General features: G+C 29.4%; 2 protein-coding genes across 4 annotated transcripts; both read right to left on the bottom strand.

Moving 5' to 3' along the window:
* Positions 1 to 8,891: 8,891 nt before the first annotated feature.
* LOC101494942 (uncharacterized) lies at positions 8,892 to 19,265 on the bottom strand. Of its 3 annotated transcripts, XM_012718090.3 has the most exons (16): positions 18,980 to 19,263; positions 18,524 to 18,591; positions 18,089 to 18,244; positions 17,436 to 17,603; positions 16,864 to 17,014; positions 16,474 to 16,553; positions 15,212 to 15,478; positions 14,992 to 15,135; positions 13,182 to 13,316; positions 12,522 to 12,620; positions 11,977 to 12,024; positions 11,206 to 11,410; positions 10,893 to 11,011; positions 10,516 to 10,584; positions 9,491 to 9,589; positions 8,892 to 9,417 (listed from the first exon to the last, which is right to left on the bottom strand). In XM_012718090.3, the coding sequence occupies exons 1-16, from the start codon at positions 19,098 to 19,100 to the stop codon at positions 9,178 to 9,180; spliced, it is 2,169 nt and encodes a 722-aa protein (XP_012573544.1). In that variant the 5' UTR covers positions 19,101 to 19,263; the 3' UTR covers positions 8,892 to 9,177. The 3 variants fall into 3 exon arrangements, 2 of the variants coding, with proteins under 2 accessions (XP_012573544.1, XP_073219978.1); XR_001144336.3 differs by lacking the exon at positions 8,892 to 9,417 and having other exon boundaries at positions 10,516 to 10,604; positions 18,980 to 19,265; XM_073363877.1 differs by lacking the exons at positions 8,892 to 9,417; positions 9,491 to 9,589; positions 10,516 to 10,584 and adding an exon at positions 10,768 to 10,797 and having other exon boundaries at positions 18,980 to 19,265.
* A 1,257-nt stretch (positions 19,266 to 20,522) lies between these two features.
* Positions 20,523 to 22,330, bottom strand: LOC101494628 (probable glycosyltransferase At5g20260). The gene is made up of 4 exons (XM_004508394.4): positions 22,033 to 22,330; positions 21,799 to 21,952; positions 21,359 to 21,713; positions 20,523 to 21,275 (listed from the first exon to the last, which is right to left on the bottom strand). Exons 2-4 carry the CDS (start codon positions 21,942 to 21,944, stop codon positions 20,607 to 20,609), a joined length of 1,170 nt encoding a protein of 389 aa, XP_004508451.1. The 5' UTR covers positions 21,945 to 21,952; positions 22,033 to 22,330; the 3' UTR covers positions 20,523 to 20,606.
* Between the last annotated feature and the right edge of the window lie 806 nt (positions 22,331 to 23,136).

Below are 23,136 nucleotides of genomic sequence, written 5' to 3'. Positions count from 1 at the left end.
GATATTAAATTTAATTTTTTTAAAAAATATGTATGATTTTAAGATAAGAAGTTTTGTCATTTTATATAATCCAATCAAATTATTATTCAAAATTATATAAATATTAATTTAAATTTTTTAAATAAATACTATTTTTTACAATGATAATTTTTTCATTTACATATAATATACTTTCTCTAATCACTATTATAAGCAAAAAAATATATCTTAAATATTAGACATTATTATTAGTAAAAAATAATTATTTTTGACTCATTTAATGTTATTATTATCAATACACTTTTCATTCAATTCAAAATATTTAATGTTGATAGTTAAATATTTGGCATTAAAAAGAGACTATTTAGTAAATTTAACAAATAAAACATAATTATTTGCTAACTTGTTATTAAAATTATTTATTTGGTAGTGCTAATGAATTTTTTAAATATTAAATTATTTCATTAGTTATTTAATTTTTTTTGGTATATTTGTTAATTTATAATATTTAAAGGGTTTTGTAAATTAATTTGGAAAAAAAAAACACACCAAAAAATTATTAATTTAGTGAAATAAAAATTAGCATTTAATTGTTTCAAAATAGTTTCTTTTAAATATAAGTACTCAACTTATTAATGTGTTGGTTTACTAGTATATTATTTTATATTATTAAATAATCTAGTTAATTACACATTGTAAGTACTTAGTTATTTATTCTTTTTTTTATGGGATTAGTTATTTATTCTTATTAACTGTACTCATATTGTAAAATAATAAATCATATTGCAATTTTTTATGTAATTACCATTTTGATTACATAAATTAGTTAGTTTATCTAATATATATTTTCAAATTTATTATAATAGACAGAATAAAAAATGGCCAGATGCGTAATTTTCCTAAACAAATAAATTAAGGTTCCTAGAAATATAGAAGATGGTTGGTTAGTGGTTACTTCCCAACCAGATTTTAAATTACAGAGTTGATGCTCTGCTTTGAATCAAATCAAAGGTCAACTATCTTGACTCTTATGAGTCATTGCACTTCCACGCCAAAGCTTAATATCTCGTTGAACTTTTACTTTTCAACTTCTTGAAATCTTTAGCCAAAATAAATTCCACTGAGGCGTGCGTGAATGAGAATGATAAAGCTTCATGGTTTAAAATTATAATTAATAAATAGTTTTTTTTTTGTTTGTTTGTAATAGTTAACAAATAACAAAGAAATAGGACAACAACAAAAGAAAACAAATTAAATTAACTATGATTCATGGCTCCCATTTTGGTAAGTAAGGGTATCGCACAATGATCTCTTTCTTGCAGTTTGCCATTGAAAAAATTGATGATATTGGATTTCTTAGATCATTGTTGCATTATCTATATATTGAACTCGTTTTTCTTCCCAATAATTGGTAGGACAGCATTTAAACAATATGTCCAATAGATTACTTCTTTGAATTCTCTATCCCAAAGTTATTTTGAGCAATAATAGTAGAAAGTATAAAGCTCAACTATTATAGAGGGTCAGAAAATCCTAAAAATACGTAAAAATTAATTAATTAAGTATTGAAATACAAGTGCAATAAATTAGCCTCCCATTATATCAATATTTTTTTGATAGTTTATCTTTAGTGTTTCGTTGTTAATTGATGTAAAACACTTGCGTCAATGAATTAACTTACACATTTATCGATTTTTAATAAATACACAATAATATAACACATAAAATAAAGAAACGCACAAAAGTTTATGTCGTTTAATACATCTTGTAATCGTCAATGAAAACATATCAACATATTTTATTATGTCAAATAAGATTACAATAATGTAGCACAATTCAATATGTATTACCTTACAATATTAATTTTTCATCGAGTTACAAAGAATGCTAATACTCACATAATCGCATCTCACATATAATAAAATGATCACTTCACCTCCTCCTCTCACAATGAGATGATTTAGGATTCCTCAATTCTCCACATGATCCCCCATGAACGAATATGACTTAGTTGACATTAATATTTTCACATTTGCAAAACTCTTAAACACATTCATTCACTCTGTAAAATGTACCTCTTAACTTTCAAAATATCCTCTTTAATTGAAAACTTCAATTAATTTCCCAACCTAATATCCATCGGATAAAATTTCCAAACTTCTACACCATTTAATTATTTTCTTCATTTTTGTCATTATCGCTTGTCTCTCTTAAGTGGCAAATGCTCTTCTTAATTTTTGTTTTTTATTTTTTGTTTAAGATTAAGATTCCCTACGTGTACACCTTGTAATTTTACTTTGAACCAACAAACTTAGTGTGTTTACCACCATAGTTTTGATCGCAATATTCATCTATGAGTATTGAATGGTGAAGGGTTCACGCATACTTGTACCATCATTGTCAACGACGAACATAACAAGTTATTTGACCTCCACATTGTCAAGAAAACTTTCACTACAAGGATCTCAACATAAACAATCCACCAACTTCATTGAGTTTCAATACTTATTTGAACTGATCACTTGGTCCCACTAATAGCTATAAGTCGATCACCTCAAACCATTAGCTCTTATGCCACTTTTGAAATAAAAAACAACGCACATACCAATAATTAACTCACACGTCCATGGACCTTTGATGAACACATGAGATCACACTACAAAGAGAATAATATCAAATTAAGATTACAATAATGTAACTCAATCAATATGTGCATCATTCAACAAAACTCTTTTACTATAAGAGTTACAATGAACAATAACACTCACATCTATCACAAATAATAAAATGATCACCCACAACTTCATCTCACTTGTCATGGCTCGATTAATAATTTCTCAACTCTTTACATGATCACTCAAAAATAAAGATACTTCACTTTTTCATCAAGTCTATATGTTTATACGAGAGAAAAATGATTTTTATGCATGAATATACTATAATGGACATTAACTGTCTCACATTTCTAAAATACTAAATACATATATTCACCTTGTGAAATGCACCTCTTAACTTTGTACTCGTTTTTACTTAAAAAATTCAATTGATTTTTCAATATAGATGTAGATTGGTGTCAATATCTCTTTGTGATGCTGAATGTTTATCTAACTTCTATGTTTATTTATTTTTATCGGGTCCTAACTTCAGGAACTATAAAATACATTACCATATTCTAATTTTAGCTAATGTATTAGAGGTAGATAAATAAAATCAAATGGTAAATAAACATTTTTCCTTTATGATTTTATCTTTAGTGCATGATTACTTCTTATCCTCTCACACTCTTTGCATAGAGATTCACTTTTTATGGAAGCAAACATTTAAAAATTCTAGCAATTTAATTAGCGAGACAATGAGTTTAGGATTGTGGATGTCTTTATTGTTGAAACTTAATATTTTATATACTAGACCGTAGATGGAATTGGTAAAACATCCAAAAGTTATTTCTTACTAAATTTAATTTTTTAGCATTTATACCCTATTCTCTAAGGATTAGCCTGATTGAGACCTGAAGCTAACTTTGAGGGTTGTTGGGTCCTTTTGTCAGCAAGTATGGCCCTATGTGTGTTGTAAATTTAGCATTTTTGCTAACATGTTTGACCTTTATATATTATAAAAAATGAAGAAAAACAAATTATTGAACCTAAATTATAATTTTTGCCGTCTCACACCTCAATGGTCCGTTTTATTATTAAATTTAGAATTATATATATATATATATATTTACAAGAGCATTAACTATATTTATAATCCCTTCATAACATATTTGATATGATTTATAGTTGTAATAATTTTTTTTCTAACCAAATGATTGATATCAAATAATTTATAAATTTCAATTAAAAAATAATCAAGAGTAATTAAAAAATAAAATTAAAATTCTAATCAAGAGTATTTATTTGCTAAATTTTATTTATCTATGAATCAAAATCTGAATTACTAAAATCTGCTTTTTATGATAAATAGAGGATTAAAATTCAAAATATAATTTTTTCCTCTTAAAGAAAGTCTCCACTTATTCATATTTTTAAAAATGGCTATTGTCATTATTTTTATCCATCGAAAGACGAATATTTAAGATAACTTGTGACATGAACTTTTTAAATAACACAGTGTCTGCATGACACCCTACCAATTTTTGTTTTCAATTAATTATTTAAAAATAATTAATTATTTAATATATTCATTTAATATTTTAATATTAAAATTGTCATTTAATTACAATATTGAGGCTACATTATTCAAAAAATGTATTTGTTTTATGTATTGACCTAAATTTTAATTTAATCTCTTAGGTGAGCAAAAGAAATTTATAGGGCAAATTTAAAAAATGTGAAAGAGGTCAATTATATTTTTTCTAATAAAAAGTAAGTTAAAAATAATCATATTTTGTAGGATAAAAGTATATATATTTTTTTTGACTAATAACATAAAATATACTTAATTCTTTAATTTATGAGATTAATCGAAAAATATTGTCGATGTAAAACATTTTAAGTCAATAAATCATAATTATTTATACATAATTTTAAAAATAATTATAATTGAATATTTGTAATGAAATTCAGTAAGATTTATGAAATTAATTTGGGCAGTTATCCCAATGGTTGTGAGAAAAAAAAAGGACAAGATATCTCCAAGAATAAGTGGCTGAAAAAAGTGGTAACATTTAGTGCTAATTAAGTGCGGTGACCTTCCATTAATCATATGTAATTCAGAGGGATAGTACTGAAAGGAATTGTTTGGAGAAAAAAAGCTGATCAGTTTTCGGTTGGTATAATTTCCTCAATCAACAAGTAGCTTTGTAATTACTTAATCGAGACAAAAGCCCTTGTTTTCTTTAGATTAAAATTGTAGATGAAAGATAAATATATTAATTGCTTAAAAACAAAAAAACCTCATAACAATAGCGCCAGCTAGCTGATTATTATTGATTAAGTTAAACAAATGAATTAAAAAACTATTTTTTCTTTGACAAGGAATTACATAATATTATTAAATCTTTAATTCACTTATTAAATGTTATATAGAAATAATGTTAACAATCACCATTTCGATCTTGAAATATAAATAAGAATAAATTAAATAAAATCAATGTATTTAATTTAGAATTTCTATAAATATATTAATTTGTTTGATCATTTTTATATTGTAAAACTGATAAAATACTATTTTATTTATAAAAAAAAAAAAGCTTCTCAAAGACAAATTTTTGTTTTTTTAAAAAGAAAATGATTGATGTACTTTGTTAAGTGGTGGGAAGGCCCTTGAAACGCAACCGGTCAGTTATTGCCACCAATCACCGTGCAATTATAAAAGTAATGCACGAATCCCAAGGTAGTGGAATTTGTCTTAATTATAAAACCAAAGAAGTGTGATTTTCCCTAATTAAAAACATAATCTGTTTAGAAAATTTCAATAAAATTTGACACATATATATATGAATATGAATTATATTTTATCTATTAGAAAAATATTTCGAAAATAAATTAGATAAAATGATTCTTACGAGTAAAGCCAATTGCTATAATTATGGAATGATTTTCCAATTAATGGGACTAATAGTTGTTATCTTCCTTAAATCTGAATTAAACATTGAATATTGTGTTTAGTGTTACATGTCAGGAGAGTCCAGTGATTATGTGTTGGATGCAAGCAGGCAACAATTGGCCATGTGATGTGATTGTCAACAGCGAGGACTTCTATGTTTTCATTCTGCCAACTCAAACATTTCTTTATGTTTTTCTAAGCAAATCATATTTATATTTCGCACGTGTTAAATTAATGCTTGAAGCTACCCAAGTTATGAATGAACACATATGTAATGTAATGTTCAATTAATGAAGTCCAGTCGATTTTATTTATTTTTATAAAAATAAACTGTAAAAATTAATTGATATTCTAATTATGTTGGTAATCTTGATCAATCACATGATTAGTCTGTTATAACTACACTTAAATAAATGTTTATAAAAGGATTGTTTTTTTGTTACAGAAAAAGAAATTATATGTTAATAAAGGAGACATCTAATACAGATGCTAACAACAAACAAATTCTAATTATAAGTGAATTGTTGGAAAAATTTATAAGTTTAATTAGTTAAAATTTATTTACTCAATTATGGATTATGAAGACATCATTTTTCAATTAAGACTAAAAATAAAACGGTTATTAAAATTTCAAAAAATTCACTTAAGATATCTACTATAAATTTAAATAGGGATTTTAATTATACGGTGAGATTAATTATTTCATATGCATGACCAAACTCTTCAATCCTGTTTAATTTTTGTAAATAACTTCTTTATTTTATTTAATAACTAAATTACTATGTATTATCAATCTAAAAACAGTTTATATATACATATCCAATCATATACTATATACATATATCACATTATATAGATAGGTAGATATTTTTTGAAGGGATGTAGACATTAAATATGATTGAACACATGTACAAAATTTACACCGTTAAAATTTATTGATTTTTATTTTAAAATTAATAAAACTAATGATAATGTCACCATTATATTTTCAAGTGTCGATCTCTTGTCTTGACAATAAAAAAACTATTTTCTAAAAAAAAAGGTATTTGAGTTTAAAAGAACAGATTAAACATAAATGCTATTAAATATAAATTCTTAATTTTGTCGTTGTGTCACAATGTAACGAATCACAATTTAAATTATAGGTAAAATAATTATTTAAATTTAATATGTTTTAATTCAATTGTTTAAATTTAATATGGCCGAAGTTTCAAGAGCTGATAATTTGTGGGTAAAAAAAATATTTTATTTTTATTTCTTAAAAAAAAAAAAAATCTCTAAGCACCCTTAATTGTCATACACAGACAACTTGGATTTAATTTGATGTGAGCTCATTTGCTGTAAAAATTTAAAGAATTAATATCAATATATAATGACTTCTATTGGACGTTGACCATGGAGCCAAGCAGAGCCCAATTTTGCAGTGCATCAAGTAGACATATTTGTAGTCCTCAATCCATATCACAATTTTCAAACATATACTCTATAAAATTGAAGATAATAAGAGCAGGAATAAAGTATACAGTAATTGAGAGAGGGGAGATGAAATAATTTATTATTCATACTTTGATACTTCATCCATTAACAAACATCAAGTAAAACAATTTTTTCTTTCTTAACATAGCGTTTTGGAATTTAAATCCACGAATCAATAATGTAAAAAAGTTATATATAGACATCTAATCTCATGTCATAATATTGTTTTTAATTATACCTACACAAATATCTAAATGATAATAACCGATTGGATGTATATGTAAAACTATTTTAGTTTTTTACCAGATAATAATTAAATTCATATACAATTAATCAATTCACATTTTCTGATAACATGTTTTATCTTATTTTAAAGGTGGCAAATAAAGTTTAGGTGGCTTTAATATACATGCTTTGTACGTCAATGATTGTAGCAAACCTCCAACCATCAAAATGCTAGTCACCACTATATGTATTTCGGTGCACAATTATAAATATTAATCTTTCAAAATAACTTAAATTCATTTAAAAGATTTAAATTTGACGGTATATGTTTTCTCATACCATACTTTTTTTTAAATATTCAATAATGGAGGTTATCAAATAGGGGGATTTAAAATGTAATATTAAACATGCCACTACTAAATAAATTTTTAAAACATAGAGGTCACTATCATGACATCCACAGGCCCTCTCCTTACCATCGCTTTGTTCTGAATGAGATTTCATAAAATAATTAATGTTTGGACGTTTTTAATCAAAATTTATTTCGTGAGGAAACCTTAGTTTGACTATAAGTGATTCAAGTATTTTTTATTTTGGCGGTGGATTAGATAATCTAGAATTTTTTTACATCAAACTTTTTTTTGGAACAATAACATCCCAACTATAAAATCTTGTTCACAAAAAATCACATTTCACAAACGCCCCCTAAATTTCTTAAAAAAACATAGCTCACTCAAACGCATATATCAACAGTTTAATTAAGTAATTATACATGTTATTTTTTATAATGAAAAAAAAACGACTAAATCATTTTCGTATTATATGTTATTCTCATAAGTTAATTTGAAGTTGATTAAAACAAATCCGAAAATATTTTATAGACATATGATAAACCATTTTTTGGGTACATATCATAAATAATTTTTTATAAGTTCTTTTAAATACTTAAACATGTGTGTTTTCCATTATCTAATTAGAACAATTTCTTGTATAAATCCACTAGATGGATAGAGGGAAATGTAATTTTTTAAGTGTTTAGTGAATTTATTGGTATTTATTACTTTAGACTGATGTACTATTATTTCACTCAAAAAAAAATTTATGAAAAAATAAATATTATTTTTTGGATAAGATTTTTTTTTGGAATAAAACTTAAAAGAATTATATTAGTTACAAAAGAAAAACACTCATAATTCTATGGCCTTTTATTTCTTAAATAAAAGTTTTGTTTTTTGAGGAAATTTCTTTAATACAAGTTGAATATCTTATTATCTACAGAAATATTTTTCTGTTCCCATAACTTTGGACTCCAACTTTATTTAACACAGTACATTCATTTTTGCTTTATAAAAATATTTTAAATAGTACTGTTTTATAAAATGTCATTTTAAACAAGCAATACATTTACAATATTATACCTTAAACGGCAGTTTGATTGTTCAATTCTGGTGGCTGGGCTGGCTAAAATAATGACCAATGAAGCGCTGACCTGAGGAGGTACGCTTGACTCTGCTCATGTGATTGTGACAGATTTTTAACATTCCAACTTGACCACTCGTTTGTGCTTTTCTTTAAAAGAAAAAAAAAAAGAAAAAAAAGGGCATTTCTAATGAATTTTTTTATAATAATTATATTAAAGTTTTTCAAAAAAATTGTTCACATTTTTCTTACTCTAACTGAAATTACTTTTGAAACCTCTCAATATCTGAAACAAACTGTAACAAGTCCTCTATTCCGAGTGCCCCGGAATTTAAAAAAAAAAATTGTTTCTTGCCACAGTGAAAATTGCTATAAATTATTTTTTCCTAAAACAATTACAATTTCAATCTAATATATGAACCACAAAATTTGTTTGAATAAATATTAGTGTTGCAACTGCTGCAAATGCTAAATAAGCCATTCGCTCCTAACACCCTATGATTGTTGCAAAATTGGTTGAATCTGCCATCAAGATCTCTTCACAATAGCAGTAGCAAAGAAAGGATGATGGCATAACGTAAAAGAAATCTTAACCGATGGATCGGGTGTTCCTAGCCGGCAAATGACATTCAAGGCAATGTTGTTGCGTTCTGCTACTTGCTCTATTCTCTTCAGCTCAGCGATCATGTCGGGGTCATTGGGGAAACTACTTTTCAACTCTTTTGCAATTTTCTGAGCTTCCTTGAAGTAATCACACATAACTAGGGTCTGAAGGAGAAACAAACAAATAAATGTCTGTCTCTTCAAAAAACAACACAATAGTCTTCAAAAGAATACTCACAGAGAAGTTAGCATTGGCGGTTGACTCCTTGTATGTCAGATATGAGATGCCATCAGGAAGGCAAGCTTTCAGTAAGAGCTCAAATTGCTGGATAAATATCTGAAAAAAATATCTAGACGTGAATTCACTTGCAAATGAAAAGCTTGATTCAAAACATAAGTACTTTCATAGTGCCACTGCTGTTTGAGGCTGAGGGTTAACATACACAATCTTGTCTTTTGAGCTACATATACATGTTATTTCCAAGAATAACCAAATATACATTTTACTCAATATCTCTGAATCTTTCAAAAGCAATCACTAAAAAGTATCTCGACAATATAGAAAAACCACTAAATGCTATTTAGATAATTAATTGAAGGTTTCTCCTCGAGAATATAGAAAAACCACTAAATCTAGAACAATATATCCTAGATTTTATTTTCCTATCAACATGGCAAGACTACAAGTGTATTCATGCAAAACATTTAAAAAAAAAACAATATTATTCACTAGATAAATTTGTTTCATCTCAGCCACAGGAAGGTAATCATGGCAAGTGTGAAACCATAATTTAGTATCTGATGTTTGGAATATATGATCCTTAGCTGGTTTGAAAAGACAAAAGGAGGATTATGAGTTATGACCGATTTGAAAACTAAATACATTGCTGATCATGGAAAGATTTACCATTGAGCTTACTTTAGCGGGGATTGATCAATGAATGATAAAATGAAATAAGTAAAAAACCTACTCAAAACAATCAAATCTGATAGGTTACTGAATGGGTTCAGACAAGACAACACTCTAATTGCAACAGCTGCCTTTAGTGTAGCCTTGTTCATTCATCTCGATACTAATAGTTCCGTTGCATATTATTTCAGCACTTTGAGAGGAAAAAGCTTTCCAAACACCAAATTTTTTCACTTAATCCAACACTAAAAATTCAGCACTGAATTTTAGTTTTTATCAAACTCCCTTCGCAACGCTTTAACAAAGTTTTTAATACATTTGAAAACTGCATGTGGCAAAACAGAAAACCTTACCTCATGTTCTGTACTGAAAGGGCTTTGTGGTGGAACAATTCTGCCCTCATTCCTCAAAGCAGCCAGCATCTAGAAAAATAATGGGATTGCTGCAGAATGTAAGTCCACTAAATTGAATCACATAACAAAGTAGGAAAACTACGTAGTTTAAACTTTAAAGTAAATTATGATATACACACAGTCGACGTGATCATGTTAATTTAGTAACAGAAAAAGAATTATCAATTAGGTAAAATAGGGTTCAGTTTTCACCTACAGAGTACTAAACTCTAGCTCTAGAACCTACAAATGCGGGAAGAAATTTCAAGCCATCAAATCAAAATTCCTAGAAGAAACCGTTAAAGTCAACATCATTGAGAAAACATAAGCAGAATTACCATGGCTAAACCTTCAGCTAGATATATTTGGCTCTGAAGAAACTTGACAGGTGCTGAGATCTGATAATTAACTCCCGCATCTTTTAAGGAATCTCTTTTTTTCTTTGACTTCTTTTTACCTGATCAACAAGAAGCATATATACATATTGAAGTCAGCGACACCATATTTCTTTAAAGTCATGCAACTACAAGCACAGTTACAATACTACTGTGGAAGTCAATAATTTGTACATGAACATAAAACAAAGCATTCCTTCTCACACCAGCACTTTCATAAAATAAAAAACTCATGATGCACTACTGTAACACATACCAGCACCACTGCTCATTGCCATCCGGAGATGCTTCTTCTCCGCAAGATTGATCAACACAATATAAATATACCAGTACACCATGCAATAATCATGGACAGAATAGAGTTCCAATTCAAATCCCACAATGAGAAATCGAAAAGCTATCCAGTAAGTTTGCTCTTCCACCCACACAAGAATATGTTGGTATATTTTGAAACTTATATTCTGCCAGAATAGAGCAATATTACATATTAGCTAATGAACCAGTTCAGTGATAATAGCTAACAGACAAGGGATACAAGGTTGGTTTGGTGGCTGAGGAAAGAGAGTTCGGGACTGGAGTGATAACGTGGTCTTGGGTTCGACTCCTACCTCTAGCATAATACTAACATTGGCCGTTCAAAAAAAAAAATCAGATGACACCCACATCATTTATAATAATAGCATATATAATAAGTACATCAAATGTTGATTGATTGGATTTGCTAATTCTAATCCTAATTATATGTTTTAGTCCTAATTATAAATTATAATTGCATCCTAATAGTAAATATTAAGATTTGATTCTAACAAACATCAATATCAATATAATTATTTTGGGTATTTTTTCCTCCCTCTATACCTGAAGGGAAAATTCCTTATGGGATAATTCCTTAAAATTAAAACTCTTTCCATTTTATGACTTCTCAAACTCATGGGATAATTGAATATTTTATAAGCACCAGTTTCAGCCAAACAATTATAAACAATTTTAAGGAATAATTGTTTGAAACTCATGGGATAATTGTTACCTCGTTGTTTGAAGTGTTTCCAAACTCCTTCTTGAAAGCCAGCTCCAGCTGCAGAGTGGAATGCAGGATTAGATCAATATTGGTTGGCGTCAAATGAATTTCTGGGTAGTCATAAAATATATCACTTCACATTAACTATATAAAGTAATCCTATACATGTACACCAAATGCTTGACCATTTGATCTCTTCGCCTATACCAACCAAATTTTCTATCCTCTCCCTAAACATTTGTCTTTTTTAGGGGGGGGGGAGTTTCCTACTGTGGAAAACAAACACTAGTGACTCATGAATCAAAATGAAGAAAAAATGCTACAATTGCAAAATAGAGAAAATAGTTTGTCTCTATATGATAATGCCAATTAAAAAAAAAATCCCAAATACTATAATTTCAGTTTCAGCGTTTCTGACACTTGTGCCAAAATAGAATAAGAATTAAGAAGAATTCATCAAAATCTTCCTAAAATCTAATTCAAATTCTTAACAGACAAGGTGTTATTTATAATAGAATGTAACATCTAGAATGAATGTTATGGTGTGGACACACCTGTACAAAGGTGACACGCCAGTCTTGAAGCATTTTACCCAGCTTACGCCTTTGCCATGCAGCATTCGTACAAATAATTTTGAGTAAATTTATCACCATCTGCATCCATAATATCGTACAAAATATAAAAAGTGTCTAATTAAAATCGTGAGTTGCATACCCTTTTCTTATGGGAAAGGAGTTCATATTTGAATGATACCGTTCTTGAGTCAAAATTTAGGTTGATTAAAAAAAAGTAAATGCTCATTTGTTTCTATTTTTTATTAAAAAAATCGATTTTATTTTTTAAAAAACTTTTAATTTTTGGAGTGTTAGCTTAAGCATTTAAAAAATCAAAATTTATGACTATTTTAATAATCTACTTAGAGCAACTTCTTAAAAACTGTAATTAGAACTACCTTTTAAAATTAAAGTGATTTATAATAATAAAATCAAACAAAAAAAGCATCTGCTTTATATCATCAATCTCTAAAAATTAATTACACTTTCGCACAAACTTAAAGGCAGTAATTGAGCCAATTTTAGTTTAACTCAAAAAAATGTTGCTCATTTTAAAAGCATCCATGTCTACAAAACAAGTTTGAACTTATACGTGCAAAAGAGTGAAAGATACGTAGACTTCAAATAGAATAGCATAACAAACAACTCTAATTTCATTACCTGTTCAAGTTGCACCATAAACTCATTTTTCTGAATGTCGTGATTCTCTGCGACTTCAGGTAATCCAGCAGCTCTACTGATCATAGAAAACATAGGATACCGACCAAAGAGTTTACCGTTCTGGACCAGAAGAAGCTGATAACAGGATTTAACGGGTCAAGCTTGGAGAACAGAGTTAAAATAATAGAAGTTAAATTTCACTACCATGCATATCAAGCATGCTTTTACAAGCAAAGAAATAGTGAAGCAAAGGACCAAAACCAATGACAAAGGTCAACGTGGCAACTAGATGCATGAAGAGTTAATATGTTGCTTCGTGTGTCTCTAGCAAAGTTATAAGTTTTCCCGAAGTGCAAGTTTTACAAGAAAAATCTGGTGCTTAGCCATGGACAATGATTTCCTTAATATATTGATTCAATGGATGTAAGTTTGCAAGCGTGGATTACTCGGTCATATTTTGGTTGACGTTGAGAGAACCCCTTGAATTACATAAGTCTATGAAAGAAGGAAAAAATACACTGGATCAAAACTTAGAGAGAGGAGTGAACCCCTCGAATTACATAAGTTTAATGACGTGGAAGGCTTTGGAGGGAGAAGTAACTAATTGCTGTTAGAGTTAGTATATAGCATGGGCTTAAATTAAAGCCCATCCTTGTGTATTTTCTGTTTCAGTTTAGTTTCACTGTCATGTGACAGCTGGCCTATCTAACTGCTTAGCTTTCTAGAAGCTTCAGTTAGTTCTAGTTTGTTAGCTTTCAGTTCAAATTCTGTTATGGATCTGAAGCAATATATAATAGGGCTCAATCTATTGTAACAGTAACAAATCAATAATGCAATAACAAAAGAATATTCAGTAAACAACTTTCTCTCATTTTCTTTCATTTACAACTTTAACAATTGCTGAGCTGGAAGGTGTGAATAGTGGGAAAGGAGGAGTAAAACATGGGTGTAAATGGGCACTAACGGAAAGGTTAGGAGAGAGAAAGGTAGGTTGGAATTCTGTTAGAACTTGGGACTTAGGAGAGACAAGGCCTCTCAAATTACCTAGGCTACCTTTTATTTTCTGCATTTTTCATTTCTTACTTGTAATAAAATATCCAGACTCTGCTATCATCTCGATAGACAGACCTGCAATTTCCCTTTTATACCATACTACAAACTCTTTAACGTTACTAGTTTTTGGGTAATTAACAGACATGGTAAACAAAGATATATATATATCTATATATATATATAGGAGGGATCAAATTACACCAAAAGAGTTACACTAAGAATTACACTCATTCAACAACACCGTGTCGGATAAATATTTTTCAAAATTAGCCATCGGATAAAAAGTTAATATCATATTCATCATAACTATAAATTTTGACGTTAATCTATAATCGTTTACTATGACATCAAGATGCATCAAAATTAATGTTATATACAATTACATTGTTGACGTTGACCTTAACCAATCTTGAAAGATCAGACACATTGGGTCTATAATACATTTGGGAAAAGCTGATCCCACAACATATAATGTAGAAAATCTTTCATATTATTTTCAATATATTAAATAAGGTATAAGGAAAAAATTCTAATGTTAAAAAAAGAATACATATGTTTCTCTTCCTTGGTCTGTCTCATAAAGGGCAGCAGTCAGAAAAAGAAAAGTCATCGTAATAAATATTTGATAATTAAATTGCTTGTCTATATAGAAGATTAACAATAACAGTTTTTTTTTTATATAATTCACAATAACAGTTAATAAGATAGGAGAACACTCATCAAATCAAGCAAAATCAAGAAGCATTTTAAGATCCACCTGAAGATGAGCTCTAGAAACCAAATCAGGTTGAGATTTCTGGAATTTAACCACAAAGAGCAAGGCAGCCTCCAACGATGGGTTTAATGAGTAGGAACATATAATGTCTAGATCATGAAGGAGTTTCACAAAATATTCGAGAGCCTGGAAGAGATAAACTGGAAATGTTGTAATATGGAATTAAGTTTCATGCACTAAAAGTAATCCTCTAAAAACTTACCTTTTCCCAACAGAAAATTTTAATTGACCGTGGTGGTGTTGGAGCTGATAACCTAGAATTTAAACTAGCATCAAATCCAATTGGTTGACAACCAGATGCAGTTGTAGTTATATTTTGTTCGGACATTTCTGGAGCATTAGCTCTAAGAAAGTCAGCAGATTTTCTAATGTGATCAATCTCTGAAATACATGAAGCTATGTGTTCCCTTGCCAACTCCAAACCTGCTCCTTGGGGTCGTTTCATAGACATCAAAAGATGGTAAAAATGCTGAAAGAAAATCAAATGTGGTGATTTTATTCAGTCAAAGAAAGAGTGCTTAGTTGACAAGAAAATGTTGAAACTGTAAATTAATGAATGGTAAAATTATCAGAAAACTGAAGCACAAACATAGTAACATACTAAATAAAAGTACTCTAACGCACTAGTTGGTTCATGGGGTGGTAAAGGTTTTAATGAAGGGAGAGTAGGGGAGGGGAAGGGAAGGAAAATAACATTAAACACTCCTCTGTTTAAGTTGTAGGAGGGGACAAAATTAATTTAATATTATACCCCACATCAACCAAATCAAACTAAATCATTGAATTTGCTGATGTAAAAAAAAGAAGAGGATACAGTGGTGTCCCTTGCTGCATTTTTCAGAATGAGATGGACCTGCTTAAAATCTGGTATAGCACCGGTTCCTATCAAAATATGGAAAAATCTAGAACAGAAGTGGTTGTGTTTTTCTTAAATTAATTTCTTATACCAGTGACCGCGTTTTCCAAAAATACTGTCTAATCTTTTGGTATGTAGTAGGAGAAACCTTAAATGAATGAACTGGAGTGAAAAAGCTTTTAGAAAGATTAAAAAAAAAAAGGTGTTGTGGAACATGTTAAGGTTTATAGGAATAAATAAGAGGGGAATTTTGAAATAAAAAAATACATGAGGATAGTTTAGTTTCTCTAAAACTGTTGTATCTTGTACCCGTAATCGTACCGGGTACTTGTAAATTGTAATGTACCCATACCATGCCTATGCATCTCACGATATAGGAGGTTCCAATGGGTGACAAGTTTCAAATAATGTGTAAGTTTCAAATAATGAAGGAAAGTTGAAAGGCCTTATGATAATATTACAATCTTTATCGTCTTTGACATGTGTGGATTGATTAACTATATTGCAAAGATACAACCCATATCCAATCATAAACTATGCATGAGTGTAATTCTACATTATTTACAATTTTGCATAACTTTATAAAGAGAGTAATCACAGGAAAAAACCTTACGAAAACGTAATCGACATAAAAGCGCTTTGCAGTATCCTTCTTCCAGATCAGGATTATTTTGAAGTGGCTCTATATCTGCAACCAAATAGCTCACAACTCAACTAAGGCATAAGCATATGTTGCACCCTTTTTGTATTTGGAGAGAAAGACAGGATATGACTTTGATTTTGAAAGCTATGAAGCATAAAGACTGTGATAACTAGCCCCATAAGTTATGGACAACAAAAGGAATGTCTATGTTGTTGAACTCTAACTTCTTATTTCTACTTCTGTTTTTCTTTTTAAGTGGCAACTACATTCCCTTCTGCAAAACTAGTTGAAAGCTACAACAATATCATGATATAAGACCCCACCAAAGCATGTTAAGGTTTCAACAAGCAATTACCTTCTGACACTCTTCGTTTTGATGATGAGGCTTTACAAGCACGCAACTGACGACATATTGTCTCTTCAACAGCATTTAACATTGCTGTACACCTTTCATTTCCATCTCTACTCAGAGGAAGTCCATATGCCATGATAAATAGATCTTCTTCCTGACAAATAAATATAACTATTTTTTAGCGAAAAATAAATATAGCGACATCTGTTTTCTCGAATATACAGCTCATAGAAAATACATATAGAACATACATTATGAGATCAAACAACTAAGGCCGCATATCTATATGTCATCCACTTAGAGGAAGGCTGCATGTCAGATTAAATTTCCAGTGACCCATAAATATTACAAAGCTTAAGATCCATATAAATATATGATGAAATCAAGAATCCTAACATTCTATGCAATTTAGTGAATAGAAACAACACAATAAACAGCCAAGTTCTCCCAAAAGAAGAAAAACTATTACATATTTGACCCAACAGAAGAAATTTAAAAACTCCAACATGTAATGAAACCAGAAATATGATCCTATATAACAGATATAAAAAGAAAGAGCTGTTGGAATACGTTACTTCATGTGTACGTGAATCTGATACAACTGAAAGAACTGCTTTGCAGGTTGCGCGTATGACTTGGCAGTAAGAGTGCAACAGGGCATGCGATGATGTCCTTTCAGGCTGTAGGAGATACAGACAAGAATAGACAGTTTGTGCCAGTGAATGACCTTTGTGCCATGTTGCCTGAAATATCAAATGACAACTAGATAAAGACAAGAAAAACAAATAATTAAGACTTTTCTAGTACAGACAAAGATATTGAATCTGTCACAAACAAATGTTGCTACTTTTACATTTTCAAAAAATTGTGTTTATACAATTCTAGTTTTCTATTTGACTAAAACTTTATGCTTATTTGGATAAAATTTTAACATATTTCTAGGGGGGAATAAATCAACAAAGGGTAGATTTCGATTAACTCAGAGCATTAAAATACAAAGCATATTTATTCTAAAAAAACAAATGGAATAGAGAGACCAAAGAGCATCATATCAAGATTACAATGTCATCAACCTCAAGCATGAAGATGTTTATTTATGTTTCAGATAGAATAGAGTGTTGTTATTTTTGAGACCTTGAAAAAATCAAGTCTAGAAAACTAAAGTTATGCTTATTCAATACAAGGTAACAATATATAGAAGAATGCAGAGGCAACATAAAGAAAATACCTCACATGCTAATAGATGGTCCATGATGTCAATAATGCATCGAACATCGGTAGTTTTATCAGTACTGATAGGAACCGGAGCAGCACCATTCTCAATGGCTTCATCAAGAGAGTAGTATGTGGAAGCCATACCCGAATCCATTTTTGGATCCATTATCTAAAAAATATCAAATAAAATAGATAGTTCATACAGATCAAGGATACACAAGACAGTATTAAAAACAGCCAACAGCTTCTCTACATACACGATACATATTTAGATATTTCATGCGCATCAGTAAGTTAAGCTAATTATTATTACCTTATTATTTCGAAATGACCTAATTATTTATAGCAAAAAAATTGTATGATTCTATAAAATCAAATGCATGTAAAAGGACCACAGAAAACCAAAAACCTCCCACTGAAATTGCAGTGAGCAAAATAAAAAGAATACCTCCAAAGCAGACATGGCAGCAAAGAGATTGAAATTATCTCCGTGAATAAGGTCTCCCTCTTGAAGATCTGCAGCACAAAAGGTTGGTTGAAAAAAAAACACATCTAATTGAGCACAAGATAATTGCAATTCGCAAAACACACTGTAAAATCATCCTTTGTGGACATTACCAAATAATATTATCCTAGTTTATAAACCTCGAATTTGTTAAGTAAAAAGGCAAGAAAATCAATGAGCAACTACAACATAATTATCTAATAAGGGGAAAAAGAAAATAGAGTATGTGCAGTGATGAAGTTGAAAACGAAAATGAAAGCATTGAGATTTGCATTTGCATTGCAGCATTAGCATTAGTATTGAATAAAAGAAGAGGCGAGAAAGGAAAATGAAAAAGTGGAAAGTAATGGAAAACCCTTATTGAGAAGAAGAATGAATATGATAATAAAGAGAAAGGACCTTGACAAGCGGCGTGGAGGAGGGGAGATGCATCGGCCCAAACGGAGTTATCACCGGAGGGAATACGTGGACGGGATTGGACGGTGGTTGTTGCTTCGTCGGTGCGATCCAAGGCCGCCATAGCTTCGGAGCTGCTCCGGGTAGGGAGTAGAGAGGAGAGTGTTTTTTAATTTGAGGTTTTGCGCTTTTCTGTGTGCGTTGTGTTGTGGTTTATGTGTGCCTCTCTCTCTCTCTCTCTCTCTCTGCTTGGGTTTCCGCAGAGTTACCTGTAACTTTTTTTTTTTTTTAGAAAACAAAAGAGAGCTACATGTAACTTGAAACTCAATGTCTTTCATTTTATTTTACCATTCGATTTGACAAAATGTAATTACTTTCATTTGTCACAATTTTTTATGAAAAATAAAATAAAAAAAAAGTTTTTTTTTCTAGAAAAGTAAGAAATTTATACAAGATCTTATACTACAATAGTAATCAATAGCAAAAAAGAAATTACACAATATTCAAATAATATGTATTATCATCTCATTTAAAACAAATATATTAACATCTATTTATCAAATATATATAATAGTTGCTACTTAGTATGACAATTTTAATAAAAGATAAACATGAAATATAATTAATAATAAATTGATTTGATTGATAAAAATTTAGACCTTTTGATTAAGTGGTTTAGAGTTTGATTCTAAAGTCTTGTATATGAAACAAAAAATGTGAAATATAATGTGTCCTAATTGCAAAAAAAAAAAAATTATTTGCAAATTTAATGGAAAGTATTTGTGAGTGGAAATGTGGAATAGCTCATTATATTTGTTTTTTTTTTTCTTTTGAATTTTCGCTTCTAAAATTTTCAGGTTAAACAAATAAAATAGTTTGATCCATAATATTTTTAAATTAGACCAAGTAAAAGTTAGTTTGGAGTAATTCTCCTTACAAATCACTCCAATATTTAAACTTTACACCCCCTACATTAATAATAAATTCCATTCTCACCTTCATTTTTTTAATTAAAAATATTCAATAAAAAAATATTTGAGAAATTTCACAAATAAAGAAATCCGGACTTCTAATTTTGTGTAAGGAACAGACAGTAGCGTCGGCTTGCCCACGTTAACTTCGACGCTTTAGTTAAACCCAGAACATATGCTGCAAGCTTTGCTTTCATATTTACATGGAAACACCGACACTAACAATAAAAAATACTTAAATAATATTCCGAATTTTGCATCTTTTCAAACACTCAGTATTAAAAAATAGATATATATTTCGAAATTTTTTTATTTTAAAAAAAATCAAAACATAAATCAAAATTTTGAATGATTTAAAATATTAAATATTTGAAACAAAAAAGTATCTCAAAATTTTCCAATTTTACATGGATTGACGGGGCTAATCTGTTTTTCTTTCATTGTATTACATAAAAAATTGTTCTTTCAGTTTTTAAAAAATTCGGTATCGAAATTTTCATTTTCTAAAAATCCATAACTTCAAAAAATTTCATTTTTATTTTAAATATATTTAATAAAATAGTAGAAGGATTAATTTATAATTTCAATAGATAACTAGATATTGTGTAGTAGAGTTCTGTCTAGTTTATACAATACACAAGTTGGTATCTAACAAAATATCAAATTGGTAGCCTAATATTGAGTCTTCTAAGCCATATTGAATGAAGAATCATATGAAACACATCAAACGGTTTAGCTGGGTGATCCAATACAAAATGTCTTTGAACTTTCAACACCCTCCTATGCAATTTCAAGTATTTGTCATGTGAAACACTTTTCAATATTGTCTTGATTTCACTTATCCTCTTTGATGGAATATGCAATGAAAATTTACTCCAATCAAGAACATCACTAAATGGTAATTGATAGTTATCCGAAACAATAACAGGAACACATCCAGTGTTGATAGATTCCACAAGTCTAGGACTAGCCACTTCATAACCACTTGGACACAAACAAAACTTACTTTTTCCCATGAGGTCATAATAGTCAATTCCTTTTGGAAGATACTCATGTACTTGAACTTCTTCATCTTTTCCTTTCCAATGTTGTAGTAATGTTTTTCTAATCATACCATGAGCCCCTCCAGCAAAGAAACCAAGTATAGATCGATGGTTGGAGTCTTGGCTAGGAATTGGTGAGCTTAATTTGTAACCTTGTAAGTTCATTTCAGGCATTGACACATCTCTTTCAGGATCAAATCCTTCCGATGTGTTGGCATTGCATAACACTCTTATTAAGTTCTTGAAGAGCTCTTTACCTGAATTGTGTCTTGAGATTTCTGGTGCCTGCAACAAATGAAACACTATACATCATTAATGTGTCAAAAAATATATATAAATAGTTGAGGTTGATGGTATGCAATTGTTACCCAATCATGACAAGAAACTAGTAAATGATCAGCACCTTTAGTCCTATTCCAATATTCATACTTGTGAGCAATGATGTTAGTATAATCAATGGTGACACGCATGAGTTGATCTCGAGAGTAGGTGGTGAGAGGATTGTATAGGTACCTCACAATGTTGGCAACACTTAAAGGTAGCATAAAAACATGGGCCTCATCTGGATTGCGGGCTGAGAATGGGCTCAATCTATTATCGATTTCAGTCATGAAGTGTCCTTCAATACCATAGATTGAACTCATGGGCCCATTGTGGACTAATGGTGGTTCACCTTCTTTGTAAGTCCACACTTTGAATCGCTTCAACATCTCTTTGTGACTTCTAAACAATTTCAGAACATGCCACCAAAGTTACGACCATGACCAAAAAAACAATAACTATATATAATTAATTACAATTACTTAACTGATGAAACGCATAAGCGCTTCTGTAAACACATCCTCTGAGTGTCTCTGATGTGATTGTGAAGTTCCTTCTTCTTCTTCTTTTTATCTCTCTGCGAATAGACACTCTCGCTTCACCCAACTCTTCTTCAATTCTCACTAAACTCATCACACTCCCTGCATGCATATAATTAATTAACTAAATTTGAAACATATATAATGGATGATGTCGTGTCATATAAAGAAAAAAGACACACTTTGATGATGTTAGTAGCATTAGAAGCTGAGGAAGACGACAAAATTGGTGCTGCCGAATCCAGAGTAGTTTTGAGATCATGTAAGAGGTTAATGGAAGGCAACAGAACAAGTACTTCGTTTCGATTATATACACAAAAAGTGAGGAAAATAATGATGAACAACGTTACTGGAAATACAAGGCATGATGAGTTCATTCTCGAGGGTTGTTGTCTACTATATCTTTCTCTTGGTGGCTTCTATATATATGATAAGCTAGCTACGAAGAGAGGAGGGATATGGGAAGAGAGACATGTAGCATGGGGGGATTGTTGAAATCAATATATGCTATGCTATTGCTTATAAATACTACCTCACTCCCTTTATATTTTTTCATTCTTATTAAGAAAATAGTGTAGTATAATTAATTTGTTTATTTAATATGTTTATTTTTTTAAAATAAATTTTGTATTTAAATGTATTAAATTTGACTTTAATTTTATATTTTAAACTAAATTAGTAGTATTAATAAGTGATATGTATGAAAAAATAATAATAAATATATCTAATAAATTAAAGACAGATGTAGTTCTATATGAGAATGAAAGTTGACCAACTATAGCACTCACTTCTCATGGTTGGTTAAAAATGGTTGGTCAATAATTCATGAAACGTTTTTTGAATGACTTGATATGGAGGAAGAAGCACTTCATTATGTATTATTATGGAGACGAAAAATTACTTCTTAGTTGATGCACAATTTCAATATTTTATTGGATTCATTCTAAGATATGTTTAATATTGGGGTAAGTGTTTGATAAATTGATATTTCATTTGAATGAAGTTAATTAAAGTGAGGTTTAAAACCAATACAACAAACATGGGTGGGTAATTGAATGATTTTAGACTTTTGGTTGAAATATGACATGTTATTAATGGATAAAACAGTTTTAAGCTTTGAGTTGTTATTATTGTAACACATTTAAAAGAACAACTATGATATATATACATCTACAATCTTTATATATCAAATCAACACTTTATTTTTTCTTTATATTTATCATCTTATCACATTATTAATATATAATATTTATCACATTAATCTTTTTATTTAAAACACAATATAT

The sequence above is a fragment of the Cicer arietinum genome, chromosome 7, assembly GCF_000331145.2.
Source record: "Cicer arietinum cultivar CDC Frontier isolate Library 1 chromosome 7, Cicar.CDCFrontier_v2.0, whole genome shotgun sequence".
NCBI lineage: Eukaryota > Viridiplantae > Streptophyta > Magnoliopsida > Fabales > Fabaceae > Cicer > Cicer arietinum.
Note: the sequence above shows the minus strand (reverse complement) of the source record. Positions and strands in the feature narration are given on the sequence as shown.